The sequence below is a fragment of the Phanerochaete carnosa genome (genome assembly GCF_000300595.1).
Source record: "Phanerochaete carnosa HHB-10118-sp unplaced genomic scaffold PHACAscaffold_2, whole genome shotgun sequence".
In the NCBI taxonomy this organism is placed as follows: Eukaryota; Fungi; Basidiomycota; class Agaricomycetes; order Polyporales; family Phanerochaetaceae; genus Phanerochaete; species Phanerochaete carnosa.
The window spans coordinates 4176292-4202096 of record NW_006767629.1 but is presented as its reverse complement, the minus strand read 5'-3'; the positions used below and the strand labels follow the sequence as shown (position 1 = coordinate 4202096).

At 52.0% G+C, this 25805-nt stretch overlaps 6 protein-coding genes across 6 annotated transcripts; 2 read left to right on the top strand and 4 right to left on the bottom strand.

The window, feature by feature from the left end:
- Positions 1–4420: 4420 nt before the first annotated feature.
- On the bottom strand, positions 4421–6094 carry PHACADRAFT_250930 (uncharacterized protein). Its single transcript, XM_007392548.1, has one exon. The coding sequence runs from the start codon at positions 6009–6011 to the stop codon at positions 4632–4634; it is 1380 nt and encodes a 459-aa protein (XP_007392610.1). The 5' UTR covers positions 6012–6094; the 3' UTR covers positions 4421–4631.
- A 2004-nt stretch (positions 6095–8098) lies between these two features.
- On the bottom strand, positions 8099–10573 carry PHACADRAFT_250926 (uncharacterized protein). The gene is made up of 7 exons (XM_007392547.1): positions 10132–10573; positions 9903–10073; positions 9692–9853; positions 9100–9642; positions 8841–9047; positions 8632–8779; positions 8099–8575 (listed from the first exon to the last, which is right to left on the bottom strand). Exons 1-4 carry the CDS (start codon positions 10509–10511, stop codon positions 9360–9362), a joined length of 996 nt encoding a protein of 331 aa, XP_007392609.1. The 5' UTR covers positions 10512–10573; the 3' UTR covers positions 8099–8575; positions 8632–8779; positions 8841–9047; positions 9100–9359.
- A 207-nt stretch (positions 10574–10780) lies between these two features.
- PHACADRAFT_250924 (uncharacterized protein) lies at positions 10781–13529 on the top strand. Its single transcript, XM_007392546.1, has 14 exons — positions 10781–10833; positions 10888–11031; positions 11085–11290; positions 11348–11471; positions 11528–11595; positions 11643–11711; positions 11760–11808; positions 11861–12000; positions 12055–12185; positions 12241–12355; positions 12408–12650; positions 12709–12789; positions 12845–13070; positions 13129–13529. Exons 2-14 carry the CDS (start codon positions 10944–10946, stop codon positions 13443–13445), a joined length of 1857 nt encoding a protein of 618 aa, XP_007392608.1. The 5' UTR covers positions 10781–10833; positions 10888–10943; the 3' UTR covers positions 13446–13529.
- A 1458-nt stretch (positions 13530–14987) lies between these two features.
- PHACADRAFT_250923 (uncharacterized protein) lies at positions 14988–16713 on the top strand. The gene has a single exon (XM_007392545.1). It carries the CDS (start codon positions 15700–15702, stop codon positions 16474–16476), a length of 777 nt encoding a protein of 258 aa, XP_007392607.1. The 5' UTR covers positions 14988–15699; the 3' UTR covers positions 16477–16713.
- A 2239-nt stretch (positions 16714–18952) lies between these two features.
- On the bottom strand, positions 18953–19319 carry PHACADRAFT_250920 (uncharacterized protein). Its single transcript, XM_007392544.1, has one exon. It carries the CDS (start codon positions 19290–19292, stop codon positions 18972–18974), a length of 321 nt encoding a protein of 106 aa, XP_007392606.1. The 5' UTR covers positions 19293–19319; the 3' UTR covers positions 18953–18971.
- Positions 19320–19629: 310 nt separating this feature from the next.
- Positions 19630–20563, bottom strand: PHACADRAFT_87274 (uncharacterized protein; the record flags this gene model as incomplete). Its single annotated transcript, XM_007392543.1, has 3 exons — positions 19630–19766; positions 19823–20198; positions 20234–20563. 3 exons carry the CDS (start codon positions 20561–20563, stop codon positions 19630–19632), a joined length of 843 nt encoding a protein of 280 aa, XP_007392605.1.
- Positions 20564–25805: the final 5242 nt, after the last annotated feature.

Below are 25805 nucleotides of genomic sequence, written 5' to 3'. Positions count from 1 at the left end.
TGCAGTGCACACTGTACAATGTAAGATCAAGGTCCTGAGGTCTGAACACCTGGGAGATGACCAGCATGGTAGAAACTCATCTTCAAGCTTTGCTGCACTCGGAGCCAGCCTCAAAAAGGTCAATACATCATGTATTATAAATGTACAACATACATACAAGTTGAACTACATGAATGTCGTGGCATCAGCCCACCTGATCTATGGAGGTAGTGAAAGTTGTGGTACAGACACCAGAGTCACAAAATGGCAGATGCAATCGTAAACTGATACTCCATGCAAGCTCGTTACTGTACATTGAGGTTTTCAAGCACAAGCAACTGGCACTTGGTCTTTCTCTTGGCACGTAATGAGCATGGAAAGCAAGACTTGTTCTCACCACTATAGTGGCCATGTGGTATTCCTTTTGAGCCACGCATGCTGTGGCAGAAATTGGCACCAATAGCAGACTGCTTGGCAACCAGAAAGTCCTCTGGCATGCTCGCTGTACTCATTGTGCTCGCGCCATGCTAGTTAGGCACCTCAGCACTCTTCTTGTCTTTCCCAGGGTCTTCGAGTGCACAAAATGGCTTGGCACCACTGTGGCCAAAGTGCACAATTGGAGGACTTATGCCAGCTAGTGAAGAAGCCTTATTGCAGGGGCAGGGCAGGAGAAGGGGTGGGAGGTGTTCAGGCATTGGAGATAAGTGATGATCAGCCTCAGACCATCATTGTCTCGTCATAAGCTCGATATTAATGGTTCTTAGAACTGATGAAGGCATCTGGATGGTATCTTTGGGAAGTGGGGAATGTTATCATAGAGTGATGATCAATGGCTGTGTGAGCGAGAACTGGCTCATACAAGAGCATTGTGGAGGAGGATTCTACGTACAGGTCGGCGCTCGATATATGCGGGGCTTTACGTGTGGGGAGGGAACGGCCGATGACTAAACTCGATATCTAAACGCGTAACTAAGCTCGATGAACGATCTAATAAAACTCTTACTTAAATGCTCGTGCCCGCACTCGTCGCGGGCGAACCTCGTCTCGCGCTCTCGCGAGTGTATTCTCGATGCTCTTAGGATGTGCCCGAAGCTCGGAGGGGCAGACTTTAGAGGTGAAGGTGGGGGAAAGGGGAGCTTGCTCCATTCGACGGCGGGAGGTCGCCTTTAATATACATGCGAGCGCTGCTCCGCTGCCGTGCTCTCGGCCGGAGGTCTATGTGTACGGAAAGTGAAGGTAAACGTTAACGAAAGGGTCTCTATTGGGGAAGAACCTGCGAATGCGATGGAAAACGAAGTAGTGGCGTCAGGCTTCGGGAATGGCGCGCCGCTCCGACAGGCGATGACTCGGCATGCTCGTGCACAGCGGGCCCCTATTTACATGCACGTTCCTGCCGCCCTCAGGTCGCGGGGTACTCCGTCACTTGCGGTGTCACCTACGTCCTGTCTTCCTGGTCATGCCACCGTCCACCATCTGTGTACATGCGGAAAGAAGGTAAATGTAAGTTCTTGGTGTTGGCGCTGAAAACCCTTCTACAGCATGTAGCATGAGAGGTCTAACACACAAAGGCAGAATGCTGTAAGTCTGGGTGCGAAGGCAAAAGAGCACACATTTATCACTGTACCTAACACACAAAGGTGAAACACTGTAAGCTAGTACAGTGTAAACATAGGCCATAATGCAATAGCAATAAAAGGAAGCTTTCTTTGGATGTGAAGGCACAAGAGCACACAGAGTGGAGATCAGGTATGAGTCTTTATAAGCTACTGGAGATGAAACAAATGATGTCCGCATCGGAAAATGAAACTCCTATCATACAAGTGTCCATGTGCAGCACGCATTACATATGTGAGACAGTCCAGAACAAGTCTGATCACCTGAGACACTTATCCGTTCAACAGGGGACGGCATCATGGCAGGCATCACAGGCTCACACAGACTTGCAGCCCTGCCTGGTCTTCAGGTTGTCTGATGGTGCTAGAGCTTGTGGGCAACAACTGCTAGCCTATGCAGGTGCCCAAATCATTAGGCCTTTAGGTCTGAATCTGTCCATGTAGTTTTCTAGGGTTTTCTGGCAGGGCAGATTCGAGCCTGCATCTCGGCCAACTATGATCAGCATGACTTTGGTATCACTGATTCCTCCCTCGATCATTGATGTCACACAATTTCCAGAACTGTGAAACTGACAGAGTTTTCCGGTTCTCTATGTAGTGCACTTGGAGGCTGTCAAGCTTAGAGATATCATGACGTCTTCAGGTGGCCTGTGCAATTCAGACAACTTTTGAACACTGCCAAATTCTCCAGGACAGCATTTTCCATGTAGATTGTGAGACACTACTAGTACTTCTCAACACTCGTGAAGCTGTCTGCACTGTTCGCGCCAACTAGCAGGACATTGTCTATGGCTGGCACACCTCACATTAGTTAAGCTGTGGATAGTGCTTCATTGATTATGTGTGACCAGCTCCTTCTCCACTGCCCACAATTGGCTTGCACACCTTTCCTGTCTCAGGTTTTGTTGTGGAAATCTTCACACAGGCAGGGGATTCACAAATAATCAACGATAAATTTCTAGGATAATACATCGCGTTCTTATATATGTTATCTACTTCCTAATATACTCAGTCCAATACTTAGTATGCTGAAGAAGCTGAGACAAAGAGAAACGTGGCGGGGAATGAACCGGTGCCAGAGCCGAGAGTGCTCTGCGTGCATCATATCTAAAACAGAAAAGCCATATTCAAATATGGCATGACGCAGTGAACGTGTCACGTCGATGTCTTGGTGCGGTGCAGCTGATGCGCATCCAGCAGGTCAGTGCACCTTGCACCTCAAATACTACAACAGGTTTACCGCTGCTCCATTCATTTTCAGAGACGGCAAGAAGATACAGAGGTGGGAAGTAGCTTGGCTTGGGACTTGATCTTGGAGCACTCTATCTTTACCTCTTTCTAACCACTCTATCTGTACCTCTTTCTAACCACTTATTTTTGACCACCTTCTACTAAGATGGTATCCTGGTTTATAAATTTTGGGAAAATCTGCATTCTGTAGCTTACCACATCTGCTCTTCACAGATGGCTTTGCATGAGTCAATATGCATGCACCTTACCTATATATAACTATTTTTTCTATATTTTATTGAGGTCTTGCAAGAGCAGTAGATCCTTTTCGGTGTGCAAAGTAGGTCCTGCACCACTTTTTATAAATTTTGTCACACAAGTGTTACACCAGATGCCGTTGAGTCGTGCTTCTGCCAAGAAGCCAAGCTGTCTCTCCAAAGTTGACCTCAAGTGTCTGAGATCAGGCAAAGCGACAATTTTATCATGCCTTGCTCGTTCATTGTAATGCCCCACTATTGTTCCTTTCCTGTACATGTATGTAGCACTTTTTATTAACCAGTCATGTCTGGTGTAAGTACACAAGTTCATAGATGCAGTCACAAGAATATCTGGTGTGCAATACTGTACTTTTATGACCATAGCAGATGTCACACATTATACGGACACCGCCAATAATATTTTTTTCGATTTATGGCAATTTTGGTGACTTGTCAGGAGGACTCATTTTGGGTACTTCCATTTGCTACAGTCGTAAAAGTACAGTGTCTGGTTGGATCCAGCCATCAGTAGCATTTTTTGGCCAGTTTTGAACCACTTCTGAGCATTCATAAAAACATCATAGCGTCCCTTTCTGTATATCTGCCATTATATGGGTGTTATATCATAGTATGAATACAAGTCTATCATAAAACAATATTTCCAGCATCTCTAGGGGCATATTGCAGCAGCAAGATCAGTTTTATAAAGCAAGGAGCCTTTGAGAACCAGGGGGGCCATCATAGTATCACCTCAAGGTACAATCATTTCTCAGATACCGGCGCAGCCGTTTGTGACAACCACAGGGTTAATTTTATACCATTTTGTGTGGATAGAGGTACAAAAGCATTCAGCTTGTTTCATAAATACACTCAAGCTATTTTCCCATGGGGATGTTATCATTTTAGTGATACAAAAAAGATACACTGCTTTTACACCTTTTGAGATATTAGGAGAGTCGAGTTATCCTTAGGGTGAAATCATCATCATTTCTTTCTCCATGTGTATTACTCTATATATGGATAGCCCAGCAGTATTTGCACCTCTTTCTGCTGCGAGCAGACCAACTTTTTACAACAAGATTTACTAAAAAAGGCGACTTTGTTTTACTCTTATTTTCAAATTCTACCTATTATATATTTTCACCGGAAAGTGTTCAGGCTTTTTAGCTTCTTTTCTCACGGTCATTTTCGTGCCTCTGTCAGCCAAAAAAATTTACTAACTAGCTCCGTGAACGTAATTAGTTTGCTAACCTCAGCTGAGTCTGTCAGGCGGTAGACTTGCTGGGCGAAACCTAAGGTAGTATCTGTGCTGTCTGATCTGAGCTGAGTCCACATATCCAAGCTACTAGAAAGATGAAGCTATAAAAAAGTCCATGCAATATTGCACATAATGTACGCAAGTACATGAAATTATAAGCCATTCATAGCCTAGGTAATAATCCTGCAGTGGTCATAGACATAACCGTTCGTCCAGCAGCGAAATCATCGCCAACCGGTATAATGTCTGTTTGAAGCGTCTCGTAACGTTTCCGATCTTTGCCTCCGGGCTGTTCTACCACTGCATGCTCGGCCGCCGGACGGTCTCCAAGCTGGCATGCGACTCCTGAGAGTACTCCGACGGCGAGCTATTAGTCCGCCGGTGGCGTGAGATCTCACTCAGCGTGTTTGCGTCGCGACGCTCTTGCAGTGCGCCGCCCGAGAGGTGCACAGAGGGCGGGGGACGCGGGCCTTTCACCATACCCGCGCTCGCCGGTAGTCCGAATGTGCTGTCGGTGGCGGTCTGTGGCTGCGCCGGCGCTGCCGGGACTGATGCGGAGGTGAACAGCGGCAATGTGGCTGGAGACGCGAGCGAGACGTAGACCTTGGGCACGGGCACCGCGAGGGTGGGGAGCGCGTATCGGCGTGTCGAGCTCGGTGTGCTCGGCGGATGGCTGGGAAGGACAGCAGGCGGGATCGCGGGCGGTACAGAGGGCAGGACAGAAGTAGGGAGCGGCGGAACAGGCTCGCTGGTTGGGCTCTCGATCAGACTGCTGGACGAGGCCGTCATACGGCGCGAGAAACGCGCGCTTTGTCCGAATGTCCTCCTGCGGAGCTTCCTGGTGCTGTTGTTACCAGCACCGGCGTCTGGAGAAGGGAGCCACTGCGCTCCAGGTGCAGGCGAGCTCTCGCGTACTGGTGCAAGCTCCGTGTCTGCAGTGCCGGTGACGATGCTGGCACTGAAGGCGCGCGCACGTGTTGAGGAACGCCGCCGCCAGAAGTGTCTCGAAGTCGAGGACGATGGAGATGCGGAGTCCAGTGGCGAGAGCAGCGCATGGCGCCTGGTAGAGCTGCGGGGCGTAACGGCAGAGCGCGGCATGCCGTCGTCCCACTCAGCAGACGACTCGGTCGAGCTCTTAGTCGTCATGATAGAGGGGCTATGCGAGAGACGGTATGTAGTCCGACGTGAGCTGCATGAAGAGAGCGCGAAGCTCGTCTGAGTCGGCGCAGGTGAGGCGTGCACTGCGCCGTCCGCCCGCCGCTTGCTTGGTGTCACCTGCAGAATGTCGGAGCCGTAGACTAGCGAGGACAGCGACGCGCGGTCAACAGTCTCGTCCGAAACGTCGTCGCCATCGTCGTACAGGACAGTAGCCGTATTCTGCTCGCCGTCCTGACGCGGTACGGTGGGCCCCGACACTGTTTCGAGTCGAGTTTGGGATGTGGACGCGGCCTCCGCCTCAAGCTGTGTCGCAACCTCGGTCTGCGACCGTAGGATCTTGCCCGGGAAAGCGGAAAACACGTAAACCTGTGGTGGTGCGCTGTGCGGATGAAACATGTTATGGTGAGGTACAGCCGGCTTGACGGAGCGCTGCTGTGTTGTAGCCCCAATGACGATGACGGCGCTCTCCGTGCTGACCGGACTGATGGCTGGCTCGAGTTCATCCGCGTCAAACATGTGCTCGCTTGACGCAGTATCAGGTACAGAATGAGAGGTGGAAGGAGCAGGGTGTGCGGAGTGGCTGCACCAGCTGTGTGCGCTTGAGCGGTACTGACGAGGGAAGTGAAGGGTGAAGGGTGTAGGGACGAGCAGGGGGTCCGCGGTGTGCTTGGTCACGAAGACTAATGATTGCAGATTAGACTTGCCGGAAGGATGCAGGGCCGTCCATTTCCAGTTAAAGGCCGCTGTGTGCAGTGAAAGTGATGAGTATGGTCACAACGAACTAGGCGATAACAGCACGTACCAAGCACAATCACAGCACCGACGCAAAACGGAAGAAAGTCTGCGACGACATTGGTCACAATGGAGTCCGGCACGACGGTGAGCAGATCGAGCAACAGAAGGCTGCACGCCCTGACGATAGTCACAGCCTTGACTGAGTGATCGCTGAGCCAGCGGCGTCGGCTTCGGGACAGTATCACGAGACGCACAATGAGATACGTCTCGATAACAAACCGAATGATGCTTGATGTCAGGGTGGTGGGAAGAAAGCTGAGGTCGACAGCTCATTAAGTAGGGGAGATTGCACGACAGTGATCAATCGTACCGTTTTTTGTAGCAGAAGACTATGCCAACACTTTGAGCTACCCTGCGCACAATATTTAGTTGGAATACCATGGCGGGATAGATATACTCACTTCGTTGTGCCGCCGTTGGTTGCGTTCGTCGCGAACACAAACACTGGTATAATTCAGTTGATCGTATCCGTACATAGCAAATGGATCACCTACCAAGTCCCACGAGTGCAAAACCATACAACGCAAGCGGTTCCCATCTCTTGACACCAATCCGACTGAGTTCGATGATCAAAATCATCAGACCCAGCAGACTTGCGAGCTGAGAGGCCATGCCTCCCCACGCAACGACGAATGCTGCAGCTAGTGTTCGGAACAGGATTTAGGAGAAGCAGCAGCTCAACATGACGTACCACAGCCTGTGTTCCAAGTACTCTGATTATGGAATGCTAGAAGCGAGATAAAGTGGGCTAGCCCAGCGAGGAAGAAGCACAGATTGAGTGTAAAGACAAGGGCTGTGTGGTCGTTGTATTCGCGTACGGAGGCCGTCTCCTCTTCGTCCGGCGTGACCTTCTCGGAGCGCGACGTGGGGAGCTCGAAGTCGACGCGCCGCGAGGGTATGCATCGGTAGAGCAGCTGGAAACACCTGCGTAGGCGTAGCAGAGCACCACAGAAGAAGAGAGAGCTCGACATGTGCTGCAAGCTACCCATAAAGACGCATCCGAGGAAGAAGGCAGATACGATGTGTCTGGGGACAGCGCGTGTAAGTCGCGTGATACTTAGCAAGGAAAGGACGACGTACCCATTCGGATGGTCGAGGTAGTACTCTGCGAAGGGGCTTGCAGAAGACGGTTCAGCGAATGCCACATTAGACCATCCAGGCAAGGACATAGCGGGGGGCTAGTGAGCCACCAGGGCCAGAGTGTGCAACTAGTAGGGCCGGCCTACTGAGGTTGCTTTAAAAGAAAGGGGGTAAAGAAGGAGAAGAAGTGCAGATAGCCGAAAGAACGTGAAGAGAAATCACCGCCTGAGGCCAGCTCGAAGCATGAGATGGTTGTTTTGCGGCTGCAGGACGCGAGAGCGTAGGAAGCCTGGTGTCGCCCCGTGTCGTCACGAGAAGAGCCGCCTGCGAGCAAGATGCTATGTAGGACGCGAGCGGGAATCAGGCCCACGTATATCTTGCGTATGCATGAGCGCAACGGACAACACGTCCCCGGCAGTGCGTATGTTTCAGCCTCTCGCGGTCTGATGGTTGATATACGCGGCAACGCCTTAGACATAGCTTGGACGCCAGGTTCGCAGTTCGGAGTCAGGAAACATGCGGAATACGAGCCGGTCCCTCCGAGTCATGGAGCTGGTCGGCGGGTGGGTATGCAGATTTCATTTCTCGTCGCTGTGGAGGATGCGAAAGCGCGGATATACTCCAATTGGAGGCCACATCAAAAAGGCGCATCGTTGATCATGTCCCGGCGCTTATCTAATTGGGCTTTAGCCGCGCATAGCCAAACTCAACTTTTTCCTGTTCCTCCTGCACGTCCGACTCCAGCATGGCATACCGCCTCGTTCAACGCAGTCTCGCCTCCGCGAGACTGCACACGACATTGGCGGCACGCTCGACAGTCCGAACGGTGACTACCGCCTCGTGGCCGCCGCGCACAACGACGACGGCACCAGCGGCAGCGGTGAAGCCTCGAGTGTTGCGTACCACGCCGCCCGCCGCGTACGCTAGCACCGCGACTGAGGCTGAAGCGCTTGATGACCTCGCTGGCCTCGCTGAGGGCACCCCCTCGTCGTCGTCGTCGTCGTCGTCTACAGCGACGCCAGTCTCTGAGGGCGGGATCGACCCGTTCGCTTCAGCAAACGGCAATGGCACGGCGCCGCTTCCTGAGATGCCAGGCACGGACTGGTCTAAAAGCTACCATGGGTTGTCGGCAGCGCCATTCCCGAAGGAGGCGGCCGATGTGCTGCTTGCTCCCATTGACCCGTTGGATGTGGAGGTTAAACCCGGTGCGCTGCTCTGTTGCTTTGCGATTGCAAAGCGTGGTTTAATAGAGTTATTATAGACGGCCTTCTATACCTCCCCGAGATCAAGTACCGCCGAGTACTTAACAAAGCGTTTGGACCAGGAGGCTGGGGGCTCGCACCGCGCAGCGAGACGAATGTAGGACCGAAGATCGTTAGTAGAGAGTTTGCGCTCGTGTGTCTCGGCCGGTGCGTCTCCTATCTTTGATTCTTCTGTTCAACTTCAACTGACGATGACAATCACAATCAGGCTAGTTGCGGTTGCGCGCGGCGAGCAAGAATATTTTGACCAAAACGGCATCCCGACCGCAACAGAGGCTGCGAAGAGCAACGCACTAATGCGCTGCTGCAAGGACCTTGGTATCGCGAGCGATCTCTGGGATCCGCGCTTCATCCGCGAGTTTAAGGCAAAGTACTGTGTCGATGTCTTTGCCGAGCATGTGCCTACCAAGAAGAAGTACGGTCTTCACTCTCCCTAGTCGAGGGTTAGCACTGACTATTTGATGCAGGAAGAAGCTCTGGAGGCGGAAGGACCAGCCCAAGTTTGATTATCCTTGGAAGGAGTAGGCAGATAGCTATCCTCAACTGGAACATAACTGTCGTTGTCGATAGCCTAGAATACTCGTTTTAATGCGCACCACACCGCTCGCCGCTCAATGTCACAGCGATATGCATAACCACAACTTTCTCTCTGGACTTCGCTTATCCGAGATCCTTGCAGGCCCTAGCCGATTCAGGGAACGTATAAACAGTAAGCTACACCGGTCTGCTACTTCCTGCCACCTTTCTTCTTCGACGGCGTCTTCTTTGGACTGCTTGCTGGCGTCGTGCTAGTCGCTGCAGGTGCTGGTGCTCCAGGGACGGCAGCTGGCCGAGACTTCGCGGTGGGCTTCGTGGCAGGCTTGGGCTGCTCGGACGGCGGGCGGTGTAGAAGACGCATAACGACGCTACCGAGCCCGCCGGCAATGATCATGAGCAGGAACTTCGGAATGCGCACGGTGTAATCGTAGACAGTGCGCTGGGCGAATGCCCAATAGTGCATGACTATTTCTCTGAATCGAGGTGAACCAAATGCTAAGGTGGGAAGGAGAGACAGCGTACCGACTGCCGCCAGGCGCGAAGGCCGAGTTCCACGGCTCCTGGTGCTGCCAGAGCTCTTCCTTCAGGAAGTTGCGAATGATGGTTGAGTTCAGTCGGACGCTGTTACCCTTGTAGAAGCGTAGCGTCTGGCCGCGATCGCGCGCTACGACAAGCCAAGGGCCTCTGTCAGAATGTCAGATGGGAGTAGTATAGCTTAGAGACAAGCACGCACCGCCAAACATTCCACTTAGTGGTGAGGTATGTCACATTCATGTAGTCGATGCGCCCCCACCGGACATCTGGAAGGTCATCGGCGATGATTGTCTCGTTGTACGCCACGTCGAACTGATTGTCTACCAGCTTGGAGATACCACCCTGGTGCTGTCCGCCGGCTGTCGTCGATCTGCACATAGATGAGCCCCTCATACGTAAATACAACGCAAAGCGAAAACGGGACGCACATCACGAGGAACCACGTTCGGTTTAATTCCTCTTCGGGCGTGAGCGGCTCGTGCACGATGAGCTCGTCGTAGTTGTCGTCGTGGATGAGTGGAATCCTCATGTCCCAGAGGTCTACAGACGTGTTCATGGCCGCAGACAGGTTCACACCAGCCTTGGCGAGCAGCGAGCCTACGGGTCCGCTCGTGAAGAGCTTGCTGAGGTCGAAGCCCCCACTGCCCGTCGTCCCCGGTGAGGCTGCCCCAGGCGTGAATGCCGGCGCGGCCCCGTCTTGCGTTGGGGACACGGCGGGCTGGCCGGGCTTCCACCCCTCGGAGAAGTATTGGGCGTGCACGGAGGAGGCGCACGCGAGGGCGGCGCAGACGACTGCGACAACCTTCATCGTCGGGGTGGTGGTTGAGAAAAAGGTTGAGAGCCTGCGTGCGCCGCACAAGCAAGCATGTTATCTCCCAGCTGGCTCCTTCCAAGTTCCCATATGGCTCAGGCACCGGGTCGAGATCATTTGTTGTGCGGAATTTCACGTGGGATCCGCTCTAGCAATGATAAGTCTATCAAGATATTTCTTTTCTTGATACTTATCGTCCATCAGCAAAAACAAGTGCGAAACGCCGGCGACCCACAGCCTTCGCTGTGTTAGACTCTGGAGCCGGACAGCGTTCACCGCCGTTCAGAGTGTTCGAGGACTGCTGGCAGGTCGAAACAAGGTGTGCTTTTGGCTCCCACTCATAACATAACCCGTCCAGCTTACGGTGTACAAGAAGCAGCCGTCTACGGCAAGTAACTTACGACCGATCGCGACCAAACATATTCTACGATGCGTGCGGCTGTTTATTCAAGTTTCATCTGGTCGCTGTTGCCCCCGCTGTGGTATACCCTTTGTGCGACCGCTGCCCCAACCGACTGTAAGTGCATACGCACTCTGCGGACGTCTCTATGCTCACGCTTTGATGCGCAGTACCCTCCGCCGCATCTCTGTATGTCCCGCACATACCGGACTTACACCAGGACGAAGAGCATCCGTTGCACATATATGCTGGGTACCTCCCCTCGGATCCAGATGCACGCTCGGCGCCGTCGACTGAGATCACGGCGCACTTATATTTCGTGCTCGTGAAGGCGCGGCGGACGGCGGACAAGGAGCGTATACTGTTCTGGTTCAACGTACGTGGCATGTCCTAGTATCTGTGTCAGCAATTTAGTTGATTAATAAACCCACAGGGGGGACCCGGTTGCTCATCATTCGACGGTCTGATGATGGAGGTGGGACCGTGGCGGCTGGACGGCAAGGGTGGACTGGACAGAACAGAAGGCGGCTGGGAAGAGTACACGACTATGGTCTACAGTGCGTCCCCTCAAGTTCAGTCTCTCGTGCTCTAATGGATACTGATGCTGTGATAGTTGACCAGCCTGTAGGGACTGGGTTCTCGTATACATCCTCGAACAAATATCTGCACGAACTCCCTGAAGTATGCGCTTAACATCTATTTCCTATCGGCGTGCTGACGTCTTTTAGGCTTCTCACCACATTCTAGAATTCTTGAGGAATTTCTACCTGGTCTTTCCCGAATATCAACAGATGGATGTGCGTCCGCTATTGCCTTTACAACGTCCCTATCTCACTCCTTTGCAGACATTCTTAGGTGGCGAAAGCTTCGCTGGCCAATACATCCCATACTTCGGTAGGTCGAGCAGCCACTCGCGATCAGGAACGATAGGTGACATATCACTCAGCGGATGCCATCCTCAGCTCGGACTTGAATATACCATTACGAGGAGCGGCTATAGGCAATGGTTGGATAGATGCGCGCACTCAGTACCCTGCATACCTCGATTATGCTGTTAAGCACAATCTCATTGAGGAGAATTCAGAAGTAATGCGCACACAGAGGGATATACCGATGGTGTACTGACATCTCGCTTGCCAGGGATACAAGCGGACAAAGGATATCACCGACAGATGTATGAACAATCTTGCACAGTACACAACTATCTATCCTGTGCATGACGACTTATGCGAGTCTGTCATGAACACCATTATCGATGCCAGAACCAAAACGTTGGTTTCGTAATGACAACATCTCTGTACTCACACTGATCTATTGCGCATGCAGGACGGATAACAAGCTGCAATGTCTGAACATGTACGACGTCCGGCTCTATGACGATTACCCGGCCTGTGGCACGAACTGGCCGCCGGACCTCACTCCCATGTACACGTACCTACGTGTATGTCCTTTTCAGCCTCGGCCTTGTCTATTCACTAACACAGACCCATCAGCGCCCAGACGTCGTCCGCGCGCTTCACGCCACGGACGCCGTCTCGCAGTGGGAAGAATGTCGTGGCAAGATCCACCGCAACTTCGCCACGAAGCATTCGAATGCGTCTGTCACGCTTCTCCCGCGCGTTCTCGAGAAGATTCCTGTGATGCTCTTCGCTGGCGACCAGGACCTGATATGCAACTACGTCGGCCTCGAGAGCATGATGCAGAGTATGACATGGAATGGGGAGAAGGGTCTAGGAGTAAGTGCTCTACTGTCTAACGAAGTGAACAAACCCTGAAACGAGACGCTGTACGTAGACAGTGCAGACACAGTCATGGTCGGTCGATGGCACGCCTGCGGGGACGTGGGTCACGACTAGGAACCTCACCTATGTCAAAGTATGCTCTATCACTTCGTAGAACCCTCTCATACGAAATTAACGTTCCCCCACAGATTTTCAACGCCTCGCACATGGCTGGCTATGATGTCCCACACGTGACCCACGACATGATTCTGCGCTTTATGGGTGTCAACTTCTCTGCCCTCACGGACGGCTCGGTGCGGATACCGAGTGCCGTTGGCTCAGATAGTAAACCTGTTCCTGCACTACTGGATGAAACACCGACGACGACGCCCGTGAGCGGGAAGACGCCAGAGCAAGACAAAGCGATGTGGGAAGGCCAGTACCCTTCATATCTTCTCGCATGCACATATTGACGCTCTCGTTGCAACTACAGCGTACTACAACGCTGGCTCCGCTGCCCTCGTGCTCTTACTCATTGCGCTTGTCATCGGCGGCTTCCTTTGGTGGCGCTTCCGGCGCAACCGCTCGCGCCGCCTGCCAGGCACCCTATCGTCTCAGGCCGCATACGAGGAGCACATCCCGCTCACGGAGAGCAGCGAGTTCGAGGAGCAGAACGCGTACCGCCCCGGTGACGGAAGCGGCAACGGGAAGGGCAAGGAACGCGCGTCGGAGTACACGCCCAAGGAAGAGATTTTCCGTGTCGACGACAGCGACGACGAGGACACGAAAACGCCGACAGGAACGCGCTAGCATCATAGTTTTGCGAGACCTAATAAGGCGATATGGGGTTTTTTTGTATGTGTGACTTATGCGCGGTATCTATATGCATTTATTCCCTGGCTTTCTTGTGCAGTCTGAAGAAAGTGTTCAGTGCGTCGAGGTCATTAGTTGACCGACTCGTAGTAGCCTCATGTAACGGGCGGCTGGCGACGGGATGCACGATGAGGCAGTCGGACTTGTTTCCAGTCTACTCAGTAGCTATAAGGAGTTCCCCAGTTCGCTTCACACACTGGTGCTTCTGGAGTCTAAGCGCTGCACATACAGCCCGAGGCCGACGAAAAGTGCACAAACAAAGCTGTTCTTGCCGCACATCAGCTTAACAACCTCGTCCGCTCGCCGATGCACACCATCGTAGCTGTGGTGATGCAGGTACTATGTCCAAGAAGCTCCGGAACGACCAGCTAATTTTGACTACCAGATAAAGTGAAATGTTGCGGCCGACGAAAAGGTGAGAATTGAATGTTATTCAGTAGTACTCTTTACACCGTGTGCAGATTTTGATCCCGGACTCGCTAGTAGTGGATGTTCGCCCGTACACGTACTATGCGGGCGCCTGGGAAATCTTCGTGGCGTAGGGCGCTTAATGATCTTGGCTTTGAACGCTCTCCTCATGATCGGTAGGTGCCTTTGAGCCCTTTACAGGTCACTGGATCGCACCACTACTTGTGCAGATATAGCGTGCCTGCGATTCCGAGGATGAAAATCCCTCGTTTACTGGTCTCGCGTAGAGCACTCGCGCTTCGTTCAGTCTCGACGACTTTCCGAACGCGGACCCCAGCAATGCTCGCAGCCGGCTACCGTGCGCCTCAAGCACGGTATACACATATGAATATCGCACATCCTGGCGCGACTGAGTTATCTCCTTCAGACTTGCCTCTTTCTCCTTCCACCTCCGAGTCTCCCCCACACGATCACGGGTCACTCTTCCGTAGAGACACGGACCTATCTGCTAGTGTCCTCAAAGATGCAGAAACCCTGGCGGAGAATAGACTTCTAGTATTGGATCTGTCTGGCAAGCTAGAGACGGCACTGCGGGACAGGGACTATCGGGCGATCCCGGAGCTATGGTGGCAGCTCCGGGAGCTGCGACCTATAACTCCCAACGCGCTGAAGATGCGGTGGTACTTTAGAAGTTACTCTGAAGTCCTTCACAACTACCCACACGACGTGGATCCGAACGCACATTCTGCGCTGGACGTTCTCGCGGCTCATACCGCCGCTAGCGGCTACTTTCACGGAGCATGTGCGCGGATGGACTATCATCTCAAGAGGTCAGATCCCGATCCCGCACTGAATATTGCACTTCAGTCTATGCGCCTTCTCGAGTTTCGTAACGAACAGCTTTCATCCTTATCAAAGCGGGGTCGGCGAAACGAGTATGTGCTGTTCGCGAAAAATTCCGGTGATCGCACCAGGACCCTTAATCCTAGACTCACCGCCTACACTATCGCAGCCTGTGTCATTAAGGGTGTATTCTACCCCCTCTTACGAATAGGCATTGGAAATAGCACCCCCCCCCCCCCTTCATGTCCTGCGAGAGGAGACGGAGATGGCCGCGCACAGGTGTGGACTGCCGAAGGTGAAACTCGCGCATTGGACACAACGATTTGCCAATTTAGAAACATCGTCGTTATCCATACAAAATTTCAAGAACTACATTGGCCCAAAAGTGGCATCTCGGAGCGATGCTTCGTCACTCGAACACTATGCCCATCACATTATAGAGGAGCTATCGGAAGACGAACCTTACCTCGCACTCGATCCTGCAGCAGCAGCAGCATCTAATCATCCTCTCGTTGTGTTCACCGAAGAGCACTGGGCGTTCCTTATGCTCAGCCTAATACGTTCCGGCAATGTGGGCGCTGCGGAGCACTTCTGGGTGGACATGGAGCGGATCGGTGCCCAAACGCCGCCACTCGTCCAGGCTGCTGTCATCAACGGCTTTGCTGCCTTGAAGAGGTTTGATCGCGCACGGGCGGCCTGGAAGGTGTTTCTCTCTACCGGTGAGGCACCGAGAGCTATTCTTCGTCGGGAGTACATCAGCGCCTTGTTTCTCGAAGGATGTTCGAAGGACGCCCTGGCAGAATTTGAGCGCTTTGAGCAGTGTCTTCGCGAGAAACCCGAGTTCGCGACCGATCCTCAAGCTGTGCTCGTCTTCAACACAAAGCTCGAATGGCTGCTGTAGCAGTCTCACATTGATCAAGCACGGACGATTCTGGATCGGATGAAGAAGGCGGGGCCGAAGCCAGACGTGAGCTCATTTAACGCCTTTATGAAGTACTACAGTTGCAGCAAAGACCTGAAGGCGATCTCTGGTACCATGCGGGAGATGGACTCTTTAGGAATGTACGGGGATGTCTACACCGCCTCCGTCCTCTTGCCTGCTCTTCACTTGTTGCGGACGGACGCCACACAGCTCGTACTGGAGCTATTGCGTCAGAACGACGTGACCGTCGATACAAACGCATGCGACACGCTCCTGGAATATCTCGTGCGCTCGGACAACGATACCGCATTCGACGCAGCCTTTGCCGTTATCGAACACATGGAAGCGCACGTTACCGAGACAGCGCCTGGTGCCAAGACATATGGCACTGTGCTCCGCGGCATCGAACGCAGAGTATGGAGCGACCAGACTCTAGCTTCACGCTACTGGCGCGCGACAATCAAGAAGATGAACGGCTATCAGCAGCGCGACCTGATTGCCACATCCTTAATAGGGACTCTAAAAGTCATCGAAGCATGTTGCGAGAATCCGACCGCTAGAGCGATACGACAAGCTATGATCTACTATCGGATGCACAAACAGGGCAAGAGGCACTTGACTAGGCACAATGTGGACCACCGCATATGGAGCAAACTCATGGATCATGTGATCCGGAGGCACGAGTGGAAAATCGCGGATGAGTTGGCTCGAGACATTGAGCCGGTAAGAAATAACCTCTCGCCTGGTATGATCCGATTGCTCGAGCGAGCAAGGGCACGCGATGCTAGTACTTAACCTTCCATACGTATACGACGATGTAGAACAGTGGAAAGCAATGTGCTGAAAGCTGAAGTGCTTTCGAATATGCAGCCATGTTACAGCAAGTGGTATATATACAAACGCCAGAGGCGAAAGGCTTAGATACTTAATCCTTGAATCAGGAAGATGTCCAGATGTTAGTTTCAGATTAGATGACATGTCTTTTGAGGGCCTCACGCGAAGTCTAGGATCTCGTTCGGCTACATTGCATGATGTATCCTGATATGTCGAATTTTGGATCGCTCATGCCTACTGATTCGAACGGGCTGGCACGCTTTTCATGAAATTCAGTCTACAAACTCAGACAGTAAAGGATCCCCACGGAACTTTCGTCAGCCGGCCATCGCGCGTGACGACATGGTCGTTAACAGACTGCCTCGATGTCAACGTTCGACGCATGGAAGACGACGCCCCGAACTTACAGGTCATTCGCGCTGGTGAGGTTCGCGGAGGAGTCAGTGCATCAAAGATGGCGGGGTCAGCCCACTTGCCGATCTCGACCTGCTGATGAAGTGCTCGAGGGGTGAAGGCGTTCTTCGAGTTAAATTTATTGTGCGCAGGCAGCGTTAACTTTTCGGAACAATGGGCCTTGAGGGGCCGCCAGATCAGAAGATAGTGCGTGAGGTACGTGCACGAAGGACTACGTACAGGCGGCAGCGACCTCGGTAGAACTGGAGGGTCATCCACACCTTTTGAAAGATGTCGCTGTCATTGATCAAGGTATGATCACACAGGTATAGGCCCGACCGCGTTCAGAACGCAGGAACAACTAGGCCATGAAGATCGAGCACTGGTACAGCACCAACACAGCACCCAAGCCACTGTTGACACCCTTTTCCGTAGCCTCAAAGGCAGGGTAATAGCCGTGAGTCGTGCCCATCTTATCTACAGGCGTAGGCGAGGTGGCAGTGCTGATACTGCCAACGTCTCGTCATCGGGATCTACTAGGTGCTCGTGCAGCTTGTTGCCATGGGAGCTTACCCTATAACTCACGGGCTTACTTACATTCAATTACTGTAGCTCACATATTAGGCGCTTATATAAGAAACGGAAGCTTACACTCTTTACTTACAGCCTTATGTCCGTTATTTACTGATATCAGTCAGCAATGTCTCGCTTTCTACATGTGTCACCGCCGAGTCTACCGCCACCTGCACGTTAACTCTGCCTCTAACTTATACACACTAAATGGATAGCAGCTGTTTTCTACTAGGGTGATGCACACTAGGTGTGCCCTTTCTTCGGCGCCTGTAAGCTCGCCTCTAATGTGGTTTTTCGCAGCAGACAGCACTTGTCAGCCATCTATTTGTCCTTGTTTGCTATGATTCTGCACCCCTAAGTCTAGCGAGTGCGTATTTAGGAGGAAAATGACCCAGCTGCTAGGCCAGGCCATCTCTCTTCCCTCGCGGATAGGCAGAACCTTCTATACGTCGAGGCCGTGGTCAGGGGAATCCTGTTAGGCCATTGGGTTAGTCTCTTGAGTAGACCGATCTAACGGAGGATGTACACAAGTTAATGTCCAAGAGGGGTGCCTCATTGCGAAGGGGTGTTGGTTATCACCGACATATAGTATGCCTGCCTGATGATACGGCCGCTGTTCCGCGAAGCTCATGTGTTTCACTCGGAAATTCCTGCAGAGCCCAGAGATTAATGGGCCCAACCCGCCTGCTTTGGGCCCGAGCCGCGTCCCGGGTTAGCCGCGCCAGAGCCCCGGGAGGATGTAGAAACCCCTTTACCATAGCTTTATTACTGGTTACCGGTTAGCCCTTATTCGAGCTTCCCTCTCGATCTGAGTCGCGTGCGCCATGTCGCTCGCGACGTTGGATGTATCCGAGACCACAGAGGGCGCCAGAGTACTTCAGCCAAAGGTACAATACATGAGCGGCCCGCTCAGGTCAACCCTCCCCCCTTTCATCTACTTGTGCCCCTCTAATGAACTCTCCCCGGCCTCCCGAGGTTGTACCCGTGCGCTACCAAGCCCGGCTTGAGCAGGGAGAAGATGCTCGTCTAACACAGCGTGTGAAGCAAAGTTACACGCCGCGCATGACATCACCCGAAGCAGCATTCATCCGAAGGTATTGTCAGTCAAAGTTTGGGTCAACGACAAGCTCGAGGCTCTCTACACTCTCCGCAAGGAACTTCCAGCCCTCCTCGGGGTAGCAGCTCGCGACGAACGTCTCGCGGCGCTCCTTGCCGGTGCCACCGGCGAAGGCGCGGTCGTGCCGGAGGGTGATCTGGAGGGCCATGGGCTGCTTCCATCGACCGTGTTGGTACTCGAGCACACCATACGAGCGTTCGGGTCCGAGATGGCCTGCGGCGCAGAAGCGTACGGCGTCCAGCGTCGCCTGTGGTGGTGTCGGCGTGTCCCGAACATAACACGCGTACAAACGCCCGTAGAAACACATCAGGGATGTAGCAGAGGAATTGACCACGGAAACGCGGAGATAGCATGAATACATGCGCGGTATAAGTCAATGCATGAGACGCACGCTGAAAGTGAGTGTCGCGAGGTATGCCCGCGCGAGGCACGTCACGACGACGGGGCGCCCAAGATAGCGTATGAGCACCGTTACCCAGGGCACGAGCGGCACTACCACGCTTGAGGCCTCGTGCTGACTATCCGGGTGAGAAGAGGTTGAGTCGGGTTCGCTCGCAGTGTCTAAGGAAGAGCGTTTCCGCGCAGCGGATGACGTCGTAGAAGTCGGGCTCGTGGGCGTGGCAGTCGAGCCGTCGCTCTCTGTACCGTCTGCATCGCTGCGAGGCACTAAGGCCAAATCAATATCTTGAAGCATGCCTGGACAATGTTCGTGGTGAGGGCAGGAAGCAAGCTTTAAGCGTCCATCATGGCGATGCAACATGCGTGGGCAAAGCGCAGCTCCTGTGCGTCTGTGCCCCTGAACCGTGAGGCGTGATTTCATCCTCAAAGGTGACAGAGATCGCAAGTTGAAAATATGTGCATAAGACGTCGCGTCAGTCGGTGGTTGCAGCTTGGGATTGCAGGGTATCTGGTGGCAATACATGACTAGCGATACAGTAAATGGTATCCGAAAAATGTCTGGGGCGGTCTCTAGCCGGGAAGTCCTTGCCAATGATACAACACGCTGCCCTAAAGTGCGACAAAGCAATCAATCAGTTGGCTGGAAGTGGTAAAAGTGATGGACGTACAGTGCTGTTGTCCTTGCGCACGATTTTCCGGTTCACAAGAGCGATGAGGCACTTATTCACGCGAGCCTGGTTGAGGTCTGGCAGCTTTATGAGCTCAGTCACTACAGTATTATCGCCATCAGCCATTAATTTTGTAGCGGGGGAGCAGGATACGCACAAGCAACGCCTCGTCCCTCTCTGTCCAAGAACCCCTCGATGACCAGCTCAATGTGTCTCCTCAAATTCGGGTCGCTCCCTCGGAACTCCAGAGGCAAGCTCGTGATAATGCGCTCAACGATTATGTCGCGCTCCTTCTTCTCTTTTGCTGTCAGCTTCTGCCTGCCACCAGTCTTCTTCAGGATGCTCTTCGGCGCCTGTGTAGCAGAGTTCGTCGACGTGGTCGCATTCGGGTTTTCGTTATATGTCGTGTCTGTGTCTAGCTCGCTTCCGTACGATGTCTTTTCCGTGACAGACGAGGGCTCCAGGGCAGCTTGTGCAGCTTGTGCGGCTTTCATCGCTTCCATCACGGCCAGCGTGTCCTCCTCTACCACACGCTTGCGTCATTCCTGCATTAAAGCACATAGAGAACATTAAGCATACCTGCGCGCCTCCTCGCAAGCTCGAAACTCGCATCTGTCGGAGCCTGTGGCCAGTCCGTGGTGAGCGCGTTCATGTTCATGACGTACAGCCAGCTCGCGAAGCTCTCATTGAATGTGGAGAGCGCATCGCTGAGGTTGCGCAGCCCTTCGACGTTGGTCTGAAGCGCTTCGGCCTCGTCAAGCAGTTCGCTGAGCGCGGGCTCGAGGAAGCCGAGACCGTGCGGCGCGTCGGGGTACGCGCCTGAGCGGGACAGCCGAAAGAGCGAGCCTTGCGAGAGACGCCGTAGAGGCGTTCGGTGCGGAGTCGGTACTGTTGCCATAGTAAATTAAGATGACGGAGAAAAGGGGCTTCGGAAGAGATGAGGTTGTGAAGAGAAAAGACGAGGGTGGGCCGAGACCGCGAGTGATAACGGTGATCGCCGTGCCACGAAGCTTCGTCCCGACGCCGCCATGACGCCAGACTTTTTTTTTTTTTTTTTTTTCCGCTTGTTTATAAAGGCCCGTAGAACTACTGCTACATGAGGGCCTGTGCTACAGCCACAACAGGGTCCGTGCCGGTTCACCTGGTCGATCTAAGGTCTGGGGGCGCAGAGGAATTCGCAGGACCGTGCCAGACGGCCCTGGCCTCGCACGAGCACCGAGCCAGTCGATGGACTCTACCTCACCAAACATTAGGCCTACCTCTAATGGTTCCCCTCACCCCCGCCCTACATAACCGAAACACAAATTATCTTCATGGTGACCCCCGTTAAGTATGGTCACCGGTTGTCGGACGGTTATGCTCCAGCCGCCCTGTGACGATTTGCCCAACTTATCTGTGCTCTTCGTCAACCTGATTGCCCCATTCATCCTCGTCTGCGGGCGGATCTTCAGCGTCGGAGAACGCTTCGAAAGCTTGTCCTACAGGTTTATACGTGCCCCTGTATCCAAACTCTCACGCCAATGCCTCTTCCTCAACCACTGGGAGGCTCTCATTGTGGTTGAAAAGTATTCGGTATTGAGATACCGCGTACTTTGCATACCACTGTGTGAATTTACGTTCAGCTTGGTCCGGGTTGGGGTACGATTGTTGCCACTTTCCCGGATCCATTGGTATGTCTCCTGGTTTAAGGAGATGGTTGTGATGTCGAACCGCGCTGGAGTATGTGGCTCTACAGTGCTGTTCCAAATCTTTAGTGTAATCATCTCTTTTCTCCTTGCGTCTCTTCGAGTGCATGAGAGCTTTCCATATGTGAACTGACGTGGTGTAGTCACGACCTTTGTTGGCATCCTCAAATGCTTTATCAACAAGGTCAGACCATTCGAAGGTACCCGCCATGGGGTTAGCTCGCACGAAGTGGTAGATATCTTCCCACTTGGTGCCTAGTATTTTCTTTCTGTAGTTAAGATCTTGGCTGTATTCAGTCAATTCGTTGACTTTAGTCAAGTCATTTTGCATCTCCCAGTACGCGCGATGCATTTTGTGCACTTTGGTATCAGTTTTGAGACGGTGTCCTATCTTGGTCTTGTCATACAATGGGTGGCCCGCTATGTGCATTGTTTAAAGTCGTATAGACGACTCCATCCCGGGCACATGTATATCATGTGGTCCCTTGTTTCTGTCGTTGTTTGACCCAATTCATGGTGGCAATACCAGCATGTGGTGGGTCCTTCTAGATTAAATCGTTGTTGGAACGCTCCAATTGGTGCGTGTCCAGACATTAACCTGGTGAGTCTGCCCATCTCTCGGTTCTTTCCCCCGCTGTGGGCTATGAACCAGTTTGAGGACGTGTGTTTGATCTGTCGTAGGTGATCGTGATGATCTCCAGCAATCAATTGGTGTCCTCTATATTTAGGGGACTCTTTGATTTTCTGTCGCCATACGTGAACTTCGTTCTCGGTGATCTTTTGCTTGATGTAAGCATAAGATTTAATCGATGGTTGTGTGAGTTCAGTCCCCTCTTTAGCTAGGGTATCAACTCGTTCGTTTAAGGGCACGTTAACATGGCTTGGGCACCATGACATGTGTATGGTTCGTTCCGGGTCTGCTTCCAACCAGCGTCGTATACGTTCGCTAGCTAGCAAGGAACATTTTTGTGAGGGCCCAATTCGCGGGTTAAAGATGCGCTGTAGTGCTCCTTTATTGTCCGCAAATAGGTATAGTAGTTTGTGTTCTCCCGGTGCGTTGCACGCCGTGTTAATGCCCATGCACAGGGCCTGCATTTCTGCATCGAATGGTGTGACTTGGCCACATCCTATTTTCTTTTCTATGGTTTTTCGTTCGCCCCTTTCTAGGGTGTACGTAACTGAGCATGCAGCACCAGTGATGACCTTTTCAGGTTTATTTTCCTTGTGGATTTTACGTTGTGAGCCGTCAGTGAACACTGCTCGACTCCCGTATTCGGTGGATGCTAGTTTTATGATTGGATTAAGGAACGTCCTTATCCAATCATGGAGTTCTTCCTTCTGGGCCTTCGGTGGGCTCTCAAGGCTCATGGTGATGCGGTCTGCATATAAGTCTAGTATGCGGTTTCCCGGTTGTGCTTCGGTGCTAATGGAGTTAAATTCCTCTGTGAAGCCCTCCGTAACTTTGTATGCCGTTACTATGGGGGTTTCGGCATCTCTGGTTTTAGTTCCACGGTATGGAAGCGGTGCCTTAATATTAAGTGTCCCACTTTCCATAAGGTTTGGCATGTGGGCCCTTATAGGATGATTTTCGTGTAACATGTGCGTGCGCAACGCCGCACGTTTCATGAGTTTGTTGATGTTCTGTCGGACAGGGATTAGTCCTGCAGACATTTCAAGGAAGCCCACGGGGGTCGTTTTGAACGCCCCCGTGATCCAACGGGCTGCTCGGCTCTGGGCCTTGGACAGCTCCTTCTCGATCCAATGTATACCCTTCCAGGAGGGGTTCCACCATAGTTGTGCCCCATAGGACAGCAGGGGTACTACGTTGGATATATAAATCTGCCGTTTATCTCTAGGCTTAAGTCCTCTAGACGAGTTGCCTAACATTTGGATTGCAGCAACAGTGCTGCAAGCCTTGTTTGTGTAGACCTTAATATGGTCCCTGAACGTAAGCTTCAGGTCAAGCCAGAAGCCTAGATATCTCATTACCGGTTTGGGGGTAATGACAAAGGACGAATTTTCGTCATAGATTCGTAATTTGGGACCGAGTGATTGTTCATCACTCCACGTCCACCCTTTGGCTTTCCACCGACATATGAAGTGCATTAATTCAAGTTTATCGGTTTCCGCCGACAACCCTAATCTATGCAGGGTATGTATAAGTTTGGAATATATGTCCTGGATCAGGACATTATTATATAGCAGCTGCTCGTGGTCTGGGTCTTCCGACCCTTTGCCCAGCTTGCCTCCAACGTGAATGAGCCCGTCGTCGACGAAGAACTGCACGGTGGCATGTCCATTGGCCTGTATGTTTTTATCAGTCCACTGTGTGCGGACCGTGACTTGGTGGTCCCCTAGAGTAAGGGTAATCGCCTTTTTTAAAGGGGCGATTTTGTGCATGGCCGGGGCTAGGTATAGACCCGTAAGAATCGGAGAAAGGCTCGACCCTTGTCCAACTCCCAATGAGAAATCCATAGGATCAAGGGTTTCTCCATTAAACATGAATTGTGTCTGTCTGTCTGACAGGTAGCTGACGAAATATTTACACAAATTTCCTGCGAATCCTTGTTTGGACAAGATTCGTGTCAGGAGATTGTGATTAACCGACGGGAAGAATTGGGCAACGTCTAGCAGGACTGCCGAAGAGTCAATTCCTTTTTTCCACAATTGTTTCACGTTGTGGACAAGTTGTATTCCGGCATCCGTGGTACTATGTTGCATTGTACCACCGAATTGACACGGGTGCATTGCACCGTATTTTTGCGATTCGAATTGCATTCGTTGGGATATTATTTTTTCCATCAATTTGCCTAAGCAATTGAGGAGAACAATGGGCCGGTAGGCCTTTGCCTTGGTGTAGTCAGGTTTCTTTGGCTTCGCTATGATAACCGTTTTCGAGACCTTGAATACCCGTGGTTGTATACCTAGCTTAACACATGCATCGTAAAATACGAGTATGGGAAGCTCGCAATCTTTCTTGTCGGACTCATCATCGTTGCGATACTCGGGGGATGATTCGTCCTTAAGTATTCGTTTAAGCCAGAACCACGAGACGTTGTCTGGGCCCGGTGCAGAAAAGTTGCTAGTGCCCTTGAGGGCTTCTCGCATTTCAGTGCGACTCATGGGTGGGAAAGCTCTTTCCTCGAGCTGCTCCATCTCATCAGCGATGGTCATGTCGACAGGTCGACCATTGGTCGGTGTAAATTGTTGTTGGAATATTTCCCCGACCCCTTTCAAGTTGGTGACAATATCCCCTTGGGCATTTGTGAGGGCGACGTTAGCCACTTGTTTTTGTGGCTTCGTCCATTCAACATTGTTCCATATTCTCGAAGGGTGTGTGTGTTTTAACACCCCTTCGAAGAAATCACGTTTAGCTCGTTTGGCCGCCGCTCGGAGGCGGTTGGACGCCATCTTCATTTTCTGGGCTTCCTCCATAAGGTGGATAGAAGCCAAATTGTTCTTGTTCTCGATACTAGTCAGTATCTCATCATCATTCTCAGATATTCCAAGACGATGAATCATGATGTGTCTCGCTCGGATTAGCTTGTTTCGCCTCCAGATGTCTTTCTTAATAGATTTGACCAAAGCACGTATATTACGTAACTCCTTGGCCCTTTTGTTACATTCAGCATTCCACCACGACTTTGCATGATGTGAAGGCTTGACTTTCTCGATGTTAGCCGACTAGGCTGTGTCGAACGCATATTGGATCCAATTTCCCCAACGCTCGACGAACTCTTCAGAGGCGTAGTCATCGACGTTAGTGGGCATCGCTGCGAGCCGTCCTCGACAAGCTTTAATGAATTTCTGGCCATTTTCTGAACCTTTCTTAACCGTGTATGTAATTTTATCGACTGTTTCCAGGTCGATTCGAACAAATACTGGGCAATGATCACTATTAACTTGTTGATCATGTTGGTGTTCAATGTTTATAACATTGATGTCTTTGTTGGTCCAGACTAGGTCTAGGGTTCCATCGCTTTGGTCCTCTCTGTTGGACGACCAAGTATGAGCGTGTTCAGGTGATGTGCTCAAGGACAGGTTCATGTCCAGCGTGCACATCGTGATGAGGTCTTCCGCTTGGCGGTTGGCCCTAGCTCCAATGGGAACTGTGGCGTCCCACATGTGATGACGTAAGTTAAAGTCGCCTGCCATGAGGTGTATTTCTGGCATGTTGCTGGCTTTATTTTCTAGGTAGTGCTGAGCACTGTGTGTTTTGGAATCATTGTACACGTTAAAGATACGTATGATTTGTTTGTTGGGCATGGTTAGCTCCAGGCATTGGGCATCATCATGATTTACAATGCCTGTGTTAAGTCTCGGTGCGAGGTGCGCCCACCGTCTATTGACGATGGTGCACACACGTCCTTTCTCAGATGCTCCAAGGAACATGTACTGTCTGTGGGTTATTCCCTGGTGGTATTCATCCCCGTCTTTCGACGTGGTAGACATTAC

What these genes read in the sequence shown, in the direction of transcription:
- PHACADRAFT_250930 (XM_007392548.1), bottom strand. Translation starts at nt 6,011, where the DNA reads ATGTTTGACGCGGATGAACTCGAGCCAGCCATCAGTCCGGTCAGCACG.
- PHACADRAFT_250926 (XM_007392547.1), bottom strand. Translation starts at nt 10,511, where the DNA reads ATGAAGGTTGTCGCAGTCGTCTGCGCCGCCCTCGCGTGCGCCTCCTCC. An exon ending in CGAACGTGGTTCCTCGTGAT is followed by an intron (nt 10,074 to 10,131) that starts GTGCGTCCCGTT and finishes ATCTATGTGCAG; the next exon opens with ATCGACGACAGCCGGCGGAC. An exon ending in TTCGCGCCTGGCGGCAGTCG is followed by an intron (nt 9,643 to 9,691) that starts GTACGCTGTCTC and finishes ACCTCGATTCAG; the next exon opens with AGAAATAGTCATGCACTATT.
- PHACADRAFT_250924 (XM_007392546.1), top strand. Translation starts at nt 10,944, where the DNA reads ATGCGTGCGGCTGTTTATTCAAGTTTCATCTGGTCGCTGTTGCCCCCG. An exon ending in ATGGGGAGAAGGGTCTAGGA is followed by an intron (nt 12,651 to 12,708) that starts GTAAGTGCTCTA and finishes CGCTGTACGTAG; the next exon opens with ACAGTGCAGACACAGTCATG. An exon ending in GGAACCTCACCTATGTCAAA is followed by an intron (nt 12,790 to 12,844) that starts GTATGCTCTATC and finishes GTTCCCCCACAG; the next exon opens with ATTTTCAACGCCTCGCACAT.
- PHACADRAFT_250923 (XM_007392545.1), top strand. Translation starts at nt 15,700, where the DNA reads ATGAAGAAGGCGGGGCCGAAGCCAGACGTGAGCTCATTTAACGCCTTT.
- PHACADRAFT_250920 (XM_007392544.1), bottom strand. Translation starts at nt 19,292, where the DNA reads ATGCTTCAAGATATTGATTTGGCCTTAGTGCCTCGCAGCGATGCAGAC.